The sequence below is a fragment of the Rhineura floridana genome, chromosome 15 (genome assembly GCF_030035675.1).
Source record: "Rhineura floridana isolate rRhiFlo1 chromosome 15, rRhiFlo1.hap2, whole genome shotgun sequence".
Classification (NCBI taxonomy): domain Eukaryota; kingdom Metazoa; phylum Chordata; class Lepidosauria; order Squamata; family Rhineuridae; genus Rhineura; species Rhineura floridana.
The window spans coordinates 19,353,166-19,365,786 of NC_084494.1; the positions used below are offsets into that span (position 1 = coordinate 19,353,166).

At 46.3% G+C, this 12,621-nt stretch overlaps 1 protein-coding gene across 9 annotated transcripts in view; it reads right to left on the reverse strand.

Moving 5' to 3' along the window:
• Positions 1–12,277, reverse strand: part of LOC133370229 (mitochondrial peptide methionine sulfoxide reductase-like) — a 289,872-nt gene extending 277,595 nt beyond the window's left edge. For 6 of the 9 annotated variants that reach the window (XM_061596178.1, XM_061596181.1, XM_061596175.1 and 3 more), the window contains exon 1: positions 12,092–12,277. In XM_061596178.1, coding sequence (XP_061452162.1) covers positions 12,092–12,164 — 73 coding nt within the window. In that variant the 5' untranslated portion in view covers positions 12,165–12,277. The remainder of the gene's footprint in view (positions 1–12,091) is intronic. The other 3 variants (XM_061596182.1, XM_061596174.1, XM_061596179.1) reach the window with 2 other exon arrangements.
• Between the last annotated feature and the right edge of the window lie 344 nt (positions 12,278–12,621).

Sequence of the window (12,621 nt, forward strand, 5' to 3'; positions counted from 1 at the left end):
AGATGAACCAATGGTCTAACTCAGTATAAGGCAGCTTCCTATGTTCCTAGGCTTAAATCCAGCCCTACATATATATTTATTTTATTCTTAAAGTAGGACTCAATCAGCCCTGCCCCCAATTATATAGCTACCTGGATTACAAAAGTTTCAATGTTTGGCTTCAAGAATAAAAAGCGACCCAGAATGGGTGTTTTGGTCCTTAAATTTTCCTACCTTCCTGAGCTACCTGCTATGGACTCTGAACGCCTCCCATTCAGGAGCCCAACACAAATAAGCCGGTGCCATGTGGGGAGCCAAAAAAGGGTGCAAAAGACAGATACTCAAGAAGAGTCAAAAGGCATGGAGGCCTGCTTGGTTCCGCTCGATGTTTTCATTGCCAAGATGGCCAGATAGCTTGGCAGCTCCCAGCCAATTCCTCCTAGTCTCTCTCTCTCTCATTCTCTTGCACTCCTCCTTTTCCGAGCGAGACAAGCAGGCTACATAATTTCCTTGGCCCGGATTCAATTCAATCAGCACAGGAACCGCCACATTCCCTAAACGCAACTCTCCGCTCCACCAGAAAAAAAGAAAGTAATATTACAAAACAAAACCAACCAACCAACATCCACCATGAGAGAAAAATTGAAGATGAAATGGTTTGCCATCTTTTTTAAAAAAAGAAAAAAGGAAACCACAGAAACACAAACAAGCATTCAGTTTAGTGGTCTGCAACTCCTTTCTGCATTTCGCCATTTCTTCCTCTTCTCCCATCCACACACCATCACGTCCATGCTGCCCCAGCCTTCCATGGCATCGCTGCCAAGCCTCCTTGGCAGACCTCCAGCCCGTGCCAGCTTTATTCCCTCTCTCTCTCCCCACTCTGTCTCACGCTTCTCTGCCAACCTTCATCCCAACTGTAGTGATTCTATGCCACCCTCTCTCTCTCCCACCCCTTTTCTCTCTGGCTGCTTCGCCTGCCTGGCGGAACCCAGAAAGCTAGCCAAAAAAAAAAAAAAAGTAGAAAAATCCGAACAGTCACAGCAACTAGTTTATTTATTAAAAAAAAAAAACACAGAGAAAGAAAAAGAACACAGCACAAGGCAAATGCTTACCCCCTTTTCTGTGTGGTTCTCTATTTCCTTCAGGCCAGCACCTGCCCAGACCCTTGTGGACGCCCGCCTTGTGCCCTCTACCCACAGGAGGTTCTGGATGTCACGAAAGGGGTGGGATGGGGGATAAAGAAAGCCAGAGAATACAAGACAAGGAGGATGCTGTCGGAAGCCTGGCCAAGTTTCTGTCTTCGAACGGTGCCAGGTTCTTTACCGCTTCTGCCATCAGAAGAACGAGCAGGAAAACAGCCACTCTTTTTATATGGCATCGCCTTGCTGAGGTGCAAAGCATCATGGGACAGAGAGAGAGAGAAGGGAGGAGAGAGAAAGAACAGCACAGGAAAGGGAGGAAGAGAAGGAGAGACAATGAGCAAATCTGACCTAACCATGCCGTTCTGAGGCAGTGTGTGTGTGCATGCAGAGACAGACCCACGTAAGAATTCAGAATGAGCCAAGGACATGAATGAAATCTCAAGCGGCTAAAAGACCATTCTGAGTCAAAGATGGGGAACCTGTGGCCCTCCAGATGTTATTGGACTACAACTCCCATCACAGCTGAACATCAGTCATGCCGGCTAGGGCTGATCGGAACTGGATGTTTCTGAAGGGCCACTGGTTCCCCATGCCTGTCTTAGGTAACAACAAAGCCACAATCTTATGCTCCCTCCCTCCCAAAGTTTGAACAAGGATCCTCCCTCCCTCCCATCCCCACCTCCAATCTTTTAAATAGGGCACTTCTTCTTACAGTAGTATGCCCTCCTCCTTAGGATGGTGGTTCTCAAAACCATTCCCCTAAGGACAGCAATTATTCTAAGGATAGTGATTTTCATGATTCTGCTGAAACCTTCTTATGTCATGCCTTCTCCATTATGACTTCTGGTCCTTTTGCTGCACCTTTTAAACCTCTTTCTACTAGGCACGGGGAGGACATGCTGGCTCAGGTTGCATTTAAAGGCAACCTTACTTAATTCGCACTTCGTGAAACAATAGGCAAACCAAAACACAACCATCTTTCAAAATCTGTACTTCTCCGAATTTTGCAGGGCAGTTCACCAGCCTAGTAATGTATACAAAAATGCATATCCTAAGGGAATATGTGCACTAAAATACATATATTGGTGAAAACAACACCCAAAAATGCAATATTATTTATTTATTTATTTATTTATTTTATTACATTTCTAGATCGCCCTATAGCAGAAAGCTCTCAGGGCGGTGTACAACAAATAAAATCACAATTAAAATATGAGCAAGTGTGAAAAATATAACATGATAAAAATCCGAAATAGAATTGCCATGAGTTTATAAATTAAAATCCATATTAGGTTTAAAATTAAATTTAAAATGTTTAAAAAGCCTGGGCGAAAAGGTAGGTTTTTACCTGGCGCCGAAAAGATAACAAAGAAGGCGCCAGGCGTATCTCGTCTGGGAGGGCATTCCATAGTTCGGGGGCCACCACCGAGAAGGCCCTAGATCTAGTTGTTGATCTCCGGGCCTCTTTATGAGTTGGGACCCGGAGAAGGGCCTTCGACGTCGAGCGTAGTGAACGGGTAGGTACATAGCGAGAGAGGCGTTCCACCAGGTATTGCGGTCCGATGCCGTTTAGGGGGGAGTTGCTTCCAAAATTGTATATAATAAGCAAAACTGCCTGCAAAAATGTATGTATTAGGAGACATTTGCTCTAACATTCTGATGAATTTTCACAAGGATTTTTTTTTTAAAAAAAACTGCAAGTTGATGTGGAAATGTGGAGAACTGAATATAAGACTGGAAAAAGAAGAGAAACCAAACTTGACAAATTCACCCATCCCTGCTTTCTATTATATGCTTCCACCGCTGTAGACCCATTTTTTAAAAAACAAAGAAAATCCCTGACACCTGCACTAGAGAACCCATGTTGCTCTGCTCTCCACCTTTCTCAAGCCCAACATGTCTTTGCCAGGGCAGGACAAGGAGATTGCATCACCTCCATGTCCTTTCTGATACAGCTGCATTGACTGATAGAACCAGGGATACAGCGGGACAAATGTTGTCTGAGCTTTTTATGGTTCTAGACCCTGGATCTTAAAGCACTTTGACCTGCACATCCTCAGCAAGCCCTTCAGAAGTTACTGGACTTCAGTTCCTATCAGCCCTATCCAGCATGGCCAACGATTAGGGATGATGGGAATTGTAGTCCAACAACATCTGGGGGGGGCACAGGTTTCCTACCGCTGATCATCTGCATCCAGAACTAAAATGGAAGCATAGGAAGCTGACTTTTACAGGCCATTGGTGCATCTAGCTCAGTAAACTGAGTAGTGGCAGCTTTCTAGGGTTACAGGCAAGAGACATTTGCAGCCTTACCTAAGGATCCAGGATCCCCTGCATTCAAAGCATGTGCATCACCACTGAGTTTTGACCCTCCCATAATAAGCAACAACACCTTGCTAGCAGGGCCAACTAAGGTCACATCTACACCATACATTTAATTAAAGCACAAGGCTTTCCCCCCAAAGAATCCTGGTAACTAGAGTTTGTTAAGGCTGCTAGGAATTATAGGTCTGTGAGGGGTAAGTTATAGTTTCCAGGGGTCTTTGGGGGGAAGCCATGTGCTGGTTGGCCACTGTGAGAACAGGATGCTGGACTAGATGGGCCACTGGCCTGATCCAGCAGGCTCTTCTTATGTTCTTAGGGTACATGGATGTGACCAAAATGTGACATGGCTGTATTTGCGCATCACACTAAGACATGGTTCAGTGAGCTGCAGGAGTTTCAGGCTCATTGCCTCCCTTACCCAACACTTCCTTCCACATGTGGGATCACAGCCAATTTGTGGGTCAGAACACTGTTATGCTGCCGAATCAGGGTGATGGTGGGCAATTTAAAATGAAGAATGGGTGATCAGAAAGGGGACTGAAGCCTTCACCTTCTTTGTGTTAATTACAAAGGAGACAATTTGTAGAAGCTCATTGTCTGCGTGCATAATCGGATGTTTGAAATGTAAGAAATTACACTAGAGTCTCCTGGCGCATGACTACATTAGAGAAACTGTGTGAATTCACATGAGATGATTGATAACTTTGAGAGTGTGCTCATGCACACTGTTGTTCCTCTGCATTCAGTTACATGAATTCACACCAGGTTTTCAGAATTTCTGCCATATTCCCATTGCACATATAAAAATGCAACAGTCACAATATAATCCTATGAGTCCAATGGGGTTTACTCCAAGGTAAAGGGGAGTATAGGATTCCACCTCAGCCAAGTATTTATTGTTTATCCAATTAGGCTATTACAATACAAAACCTGCAACACGACAGCAAAAACAAATGCACACATTTCCATTTCGTTAAGTTCATTAGTAACAATGAATGGATGCCAACTGCAAACCCAAGATTAGGCAAGCTTGGCAGTTTCAACTTTTTAGCTTGGTTTAATAGATACATGTAAAATTATCACACTAAATTAGATCACTCTCTAGGGCATTAGGAAATGTTCTGATGAAAATGGAGAATTTCCTGATGCAAATTACCATAATTTGCAAAACCCCTCCCTAATTTTCCTGATTTGCACAGGAAAATGTTCCAGATTTTTCCCCAGAAAATTATTCAAAATTTTCCAGAAAAGCCAAATTCTACAACGGGAGGAGGAAATCTCCCAAACCAAGCAATACACTCATAAAAATGGAAAATGCAGTGGGTAGGAGTAGAATCCCAGCCTGTATCGCTGATTACCAACTTTATAACCTGCAAAGCTTAGGACAGGCGTATATCCTGGAATTCTCTTTTTTTGAAAAAGATTTCCGACACACGCACACAGAGCACTTTCTACTAGATATTAAGCAAGGCCCACAAAGACACACCTTCCACACCTACTTCAATAACAGAGTTGGACCTGGCTGCTCTAAGTACCTGATATGAACCTCTCCTGGACTGGTAACACTGTTTTGCTTAGCATTGCTGGAAAGTTTTGTACTCAGGAGGAGAGGAAGCCACAGTTCAGTACAAGCATATGAATCAAATGCGCCTTGACTGAGCTACAGCCTTTTTCCAGTCTCTCCACTAAATTTATCCTATGGCTAGCTCAATAAGAGATTTAACAAATTATACATGAGGTGGAGAAAGTAGGTATTTTTCCCCCTGTCCCATAATTCTAGAATTCAAGCTCACCCAGTGAAATTGGTGGACAATAAAAGATTCAGGATAGACAACAGGAAGTCCTCCTTCACACAATGAATAATTCAGTGATGGAATTCTCTGGCATAGGATGCAATGAGAGTCGCAAGCTTCAACGCCTTTAGAAAGGGATTAGACACATTTATAGACAGATTTATCAATAGCTGTTACCCATAATGGCTGAACGGCTTCTCCATGATCAGAGACAACTGCATTCACATATCAAATCTCAGCTTAATAAGCTAAGTTATGCATGATTTTCAGGCATCTCCATCACGTAAGCAGCAAAGAAAGCTGTAACCATAGTTTCTTATTATGTCCAAACTGGGAAACTATGGTTAATGCCTTCCAAACAAGCCAGGATCTGGAAGCCAACGTTAGGGCAATGGCTTCAAAGTCTGACATTTGCTTCATAGCTTGGATGTTAATAAGTACATAACAACCTGCTGGATCAGGCCAGTGGCCCATCTAGTCCGGCATCCTGCTCTCACTGTGGCCAACCAGGAAAACTGAAAGCAACAGCACTCTCCCCGCTTGCAATTCCCAGCAGTCGTCGGCATTCGGAGGCATACTACTTCCAACAGAAGAGGTAGCTATGGCCAATGGCTAGCTATGGTAACAGGTAGCTATGGTTAACAGCAGTGTTGTGGCTTGTTCACTTGCTCGTATGAAGGGAGGGGCAAAGCAGGAGCAAAGAGGCTGTGTGTGGTTGCATGAAGCTTCTGTGTATCTTGACTTATTATGCCAAAATTTGCTCATGCCAATATGGTCCGTACGCCACTGAATACTAGTCGCTGAACGGCAGAAGTAATGGTAAGCAATTGTTTTTATACACTGCTAGTGGCCTAGGAAAGGAGGAGGCTGTCTTATAGCAAGTAAGACCTCTGGCCCATCTAGTGCGGCATCACCTACACTGACTGGCAGCATGGGTCTCCAGGATTTCAGCCACGGAGTTTTTCCCAGCTGATGCCAGGGATTGAACTTGGGACCTTCAGTATGCAAAGCATATGCTCTACCGCTGAACTACAGCCCTACATGAGCCTGCTTTGTTATTCCCTTCCATCATTCTCCAGAGTTTTGAATTTGGCAATGCATACAACATTGAATTCTCCTGAATTCACCCCCATGGCTCTTGTGCTCAGCAAATCTCCATCCTGGAGACCCTCATTTTCCACTTTCCCTTTTGGGTTCTGGACTCAGAGGCTTAGCTGAGGCACAGCAGAGCCGCAGACATGGTAGTGTGGGCATCCCAGGTTTCAGGCTTGGGGGGAAGGGTCTTTCCCCTAACTTGCCCCTGTGGGAAACAGGATGCTGGACCTGATGGACCTTTGATCTAATTCAGCATGGTCTTCTTATGTTAAGTCCCCAACAGGAATACATCCATACCCAGCAACATCTTCTGCATTGCATCCCTAACCTAAAATCAAGGGGCCATAGCTCAGCGGTAGTGCATCTGCTTTGCATGCAGAATGTCGCAGGTTCAGTCCCCAGCATTCCACGGTAGGGCTAGGAACGTCCCCCATCCGAAACCTTGGAGAGCCACTGCCAGTCAGTGCTGACCATACTCAGCTAGGCAGACCACTGGTCTGACGCAGTATAAGGCACCTTCCTATGTATGCTGTGCATTCAGCTTAATTCAGCCCTTACATGTGTGGGAGCAAATAGGAGATTGCCTGCTGTGAACACACCATACGAACGTACCATGTCAGTCTGGATGAAGCCCTTCTAATATATGGATATAATTTGGTGCAAGTAATTTGGGGAAAGGCCACAGCTCAGTGGCAGAGCATCTGCCTTGCATGCAGAAGGTCCCAGGTTCAATCCCTGGCATCTCCAGGTACAGCCAAGAGAGATTCCCTGCCTGAAATCCTGTGTAGACCATGCTGACCAAGATGAACCAACAGTCGGCTTCAGTATAAGGCAGCTTCCTACATTCCTAAGCAAGATGTCCCACCAGTGGTGGGCCTTCTTTCACTTCAGACGAATGTGGCAGAAGGGCATACAATAATGGGTTCCCCAAGTATGCAAAAGATATGCAAAAAGGCACCTGGTCTTCAGATGTTCCTGACTCCTCCACTGCCTGGTGCAACTGTGTGATGGTTGTAATTTGGAACAATCTTGTTACAAAGACACTTGGGGAGAGAGTAGAAGATGAGGAGGAGGGGTAGGAAGGTTGCTGGGCATCCCTCCCAGTCTTTTATTCCTCTGCTGTCTCCTAGCAACACTATCTGTTGCCATGGAGAGTGCAGTATACCCCATCCCCAATCAGCATCATTCCATAGCACAAGACCTTGGCACATGTTCAGAATGTAAACAGGGATGATACCCTCTTGGGAAGAACAGCTGGGAAATCAGCAAGCAACTCCCCCCTCTCCACTACATGTAACCATCCACCCACTCACTCCAGTGCAAAAAAAGAAGAGAATACAAGTTATAAAGTGAGCGTGGCATGTGCTCACACCGGCACCCAACCGTCAACAGACCTTATCGGAAATACAGGGTGCATCAAGTGAAGGTCAAGTCGCTATTTTTTATGGGCTTTTTTATGGTAAAACTCAATTTGGTCTTCAAGAGCTGAATCAATGTAGCCCAGAGTTACTCCCCTATAACATGCCGTGATGGCTATGCGCCACAGTCAGAGGCAGTATGCTTCCGAATTCCAGCTGCTGGAAACCACAGGAGAGGAGAGTGCTCTTGCACTCAGGTCCTGCTTGCAAACTTCCCACAGGCATCAGATTGGCCACTGTGACAACAGGATATTGGACTAGATTGGCCACTGGCCTGATCCAGTAGGTTCTTCTTATGTTCTTATGCACATGCCCAGCTCTTCCCATCCAACTCACGATGCATTCCTTTCATATACAGCCCTCTGGAGTTCTTGAATATGTTGCTCAGTCATGGGGCAAATAAATACTATGAAAATATTAGAGCACAGGAAACTGCTGTAGACCATTGATCCATCATTCTCCATATTGACTATACTGACTTGCGGCAACTCTCCAGGGTTTCAGACAGGGGACATTCCCAGCTTTACTTGGAGATGCCAAGGATTGAACCTGGGATCTTCTCCATGCAAAGCAGATGCTCCCTCATTGCGCTATGGCCTTCCCAAAATCAATGAGTTAATATAATTAATGTAGGAATAAAGATGACTATGAATATGGTATTGCTGTTGTGTCCAGAGCTCTTTGCAACTACACATGTAAGAAACAGCTGAAAGGTTTGGAACTTTTTATCACGGGAGGAAAAAAGCGAGTAAGGGAGGTCGTGATTGAGACATAAAATTACTATGCATGGTGTGGAGAATGGATACAGAGTTTTTCTTCCTTCTTCATAATACTAGAATGCCAGGTCATCCAGTGAAGCTGTACAGTGGAAAATTCAGGACAGACAAAAAGAAGTACTTAGGACATAGTTAGGAATTTGCTCCCATAGTGATGGCCATCAACTTGGACGAGGATTAGACAAATTCTTGGAGAGCAAAGCTATCAGTGGGTACTAGTCATGATGGTTGTGTACTAACTACAGTAAATGCCTCTTGAGCGCCAGTTGCTGGAGAGTGTGCTATTGCACTCATGTTCTGCTTGTGGGTTTCCCATAGGCATCAAGTGTTTGGGCACTCTAGGAACTGAATAGCGGATTAGATGAGCCTTTGGCTGGATCCAGCAGGGCTCTTATTATGGTCTGAAGGGTTCGTTAAAAATGCAAACAAAGGTTCTTATTTAAAAAAAACTTCAGTATTTTCATCTTCTTCCTCAACTGAAAGCCAAGGACTAACTTGCAAACAAAGGGACAAATGAAAGAGGACCGGGGCAAGAGGCATGCACTATGCCAGAGGTGGCCAAACCGCAGCTCGCGAGCCACATGCGGCTCTTTGACATATATGTGTGGCTTGCAGAAATATGTTGGCTGAGTTCCTTTTTGCATCACAATTAATATAAAAGGTAAATAATTTTTTTTCAAGCTTTATCATTGTGCTGGAGAATCAGTAATCATACAAGCCGGTGCTGACAATGTTAGTTTTAGTGGGCGTGGCTTGCGACCGCATGATTGTGGCGTGTGTGGCTGTGTTGCGGGCAGTGAAATTAGCGGAGTGTTAGCGTGATACTGGGTGCTGTAGAGTTTGGTTGCATTGCACGTGTTGGAGCTTATTGTTTCTTTTCACTTTAATTTTTTTTAGAAGTGTCTGTGAAAACTTTGTGAAGGAGGATAGCGTCATCAAATTGTAAGAAGCGAAAGTATGAAGATGAAAACAGAAATGTTAAGCCAGAGTGAGAGGAAGATTTTGCATTCACCGTTAAAGGAGGTAAACCTTTGTGTCTTATCTGCAATGTGTCACTCAGTCATTACAAAGCCAGTAACTTGAAACGCCACTATGAAACAAATCACATAAACTTTCCGTCAGATTATCCACCTAAATCAGAATTACGCAAAAACAACTGTGTTAAAATCATCACTAAATACCCAGCAGACGCTTGCGGGCTTCCCCCAGGCACCTGGTTGGCCACTGTGAGAACAGGATGCTGGACTAGATGGGCCACTGGCCTGATCCAGCAGGCTCTTCTTATGTTCTTATGTTGACAATGTTCAGTAAGGAAGCCGATACGACGACTGAAGCTAGTTTTGTGATATCATGGAATATTGCTCGTGCTAAACGCCCGTATTCTGATGGTGAATTTGTTAAGAAGAATATAGTTGAAGTTGTTGCAGTGTTAGATCCAAATAACACAAAACTTCAGCGACTAATGGCACAAACACCAGCTGATAGTGACTATGCCATTTAAGGCCAGGGTTTTTTGGTTCTAATTCATACAAGCCGTGTTGTGCAGCTGCTAGACCATCTCAGAGTCACAATCAATGCGGCAGTGTAAATGCTTGGTATGCAGAAGGTCCTAGGTCCAGTTTTCAGTATCTCTGTGTAGAAGTAGGAAAGACCTCTCTCTAGAACCATGGACACCTCCTGCCAGTCAGTGTAGATGGGGAACTTGTGGCCCTCCAGATCTGTTGGACATCTTCCATCAGCCCCAGCCAGCATGGCCAATGGTCAGGGGTGATGGGAGTTGTCCAACAACATCTGGAGGGCTGTGAATTCCCCAGCCCTGCTGTAGAGTACCTGCAGGGAACCTGTGGCCCTCCAGATCTTGTTGGATTCCATATCACAGCATCCCTGACCAATGGTCATGCTAGCTGGGGCTGATGGGAGTTGCAATCCATCAGCATCCAGAATGGGTAGTTGCAGATGGATCTGCAATCCATCAGCATCTAGATCAGCACCTACATGAGGGGTTCCCCAGGGAGGGGTGGGGAACTGGATCCAGCTGGTGAACCAGATCATTACCATTCTGCATGCCCAGTAGGGCAACCCACTTGTCAATCACCAAACATTAGATTGGCCTTTTGGCCCATGTTATCCAAAATTAAACCATGTGGGTGCAAGCAGTGCTCTATGCAAACCCTGACAATCAGCTGATCGCTGGGGCTTGCGTGGGAGCTTGTGTGGTGCCCTGAAGCCTTGACAATCAGCAGATCATCAGGGCTTGATGTGCATGACACTTTGTAAGTGCCTCTGATCAGCTAAATAGCCCAGCTGCACCTTTACCTGCCCCACACCTGACATCAGGTGTAGAGCAGGTGGGCATGGCTTGTCCAAAACAAGCCTCATCGGCCAGATGGGAAGGCTGCGTGAGCCTCATTAGGCCTGCAGGCCAGAAGGTCATCACCACCAGCACAGACAATACTGAGCTAGATGGACCTGATAGACACCAACGTCCCAGGTTGCAATCAACTAACTCCTATTCAGAGTAGACCCACTGAGATTAATGAACCTACATTAGCCACGTCTCTTAACTTCAATGCGTCTATTCTGAGTAAGTCTAGAACTGAATCCTACTCCCATCTCTCAGCCTTGCTTGGAATATACCTGGCGCAGGGCCGTAAGGCCAGTGGCAGAGCATTTGCTTTGGACGCACAGAAGGTCCCTGGTACAACCCCTGGCATCTTCAGGCAGGTAGGGCTGGGAGTGCTCCCCTTGCTTGAAACCCTGGAGAACCTCTGCCAAGTCAGTGCAGGCAGTACTGGGAGAGATGGACCAAGGGTGCAACTATAAGGCAGCTTTCCTATGTTCCTATGCCACTTCAGGGGAAGTGGGGGCAGGGGAGAGTAATGGTTCTCAGTTTGGGGGAGGGGGGATCCAGACAAAACCAGAAATCGATGGGAAGGGCTTTTAGGTTCGCCTTCTTCCAAACATGCTAGTGGTGATGTTCTAGGTTTCCCACCGGGCAATCATTTAACCCTGTAATTCCACAGCGCTAGACCGAAACAGAAGAGGCAGAGAAGAGTGTTCCTATCTTATCCGCTGTTTGGGGGAACCAGAACTTTAGACCGGGCGTGCCTTGGAAAGCAAAGGGGATGAAACACGTTGTCTCCACTGCCCTCTTGGACCTTCACCTTCGGTCGCCTTAATCAGCACTTTTATCACATGACTTCAGATGGCTCCTGCTCTGTATTGAAAAAGGAGCTGGGAACGAAGTCAGCTTGAGCTCCGGGGCGCTGGATGGATTCCTCGCTCTTTGCAGACGATCACGAACGGCGTGATCCTCTACAGGTCTCTTCGGGCGTAAGTCCCCCGGAGTTCGATGGGGAGTTTCGCTGCCCTAACTGACCGCCGGACTGCCACTTTCCAGTAGGGAGGCGCTTGCGCATGGCGAGATAGGGTTTTGGGGGAGGAAGGAGAGATTTCTGAAGCCCCCTCCCACCTCGATACGGCCCCTCAAGTTTTCACTCATGCAGCCGCGCACACCCCGCACGCAAATGCAGGGCCTCTCGTGGGACTCGCTCATCCAGTACCTGTCACTATGATTGCCTCTGCTCTGCCGGGCAGAGCCTCCTCCCAAGGGGGCAGCCGTACTTTCCCGGGCATCGCGGCGCAGCTCGACAAAGAGGCACCCCGCCGTCCCCCACGTGCAACCAACTAGCCAGCTCCCACTTTTCCAGGTATCAATCACGCGGAGGGCGGGGTCGGAACGGAGAGCGTGACGTAGGCCGATGGGGTGGGGCTACTGGTGGCTCAAGACAGGGAGGAGTAGGAATCTGGAGGTTACCCTTCAAAGCCCACGGCTTCCCCCAAAGAATCATGGGAACTGTAGTTTGTTAAGGGTACTGGAAATTGCAGCTCTGCCGGAGCAAACTACAGGATTCTTTGGGGGAAGCACTGCATTTTTAAATGGAGGAGGTGGAGCCGCTTGTATATTGCTCCGATGGCTGCTATCCCTCGCTGATTGTACTGTTCTGCTTTTCCTTGCCCTTGCAGTTTGGAATGCCGCCCGCCTCCAGCATGTATATTTACTGGTTTACTTCTAATCCTTTCACTATTTAAA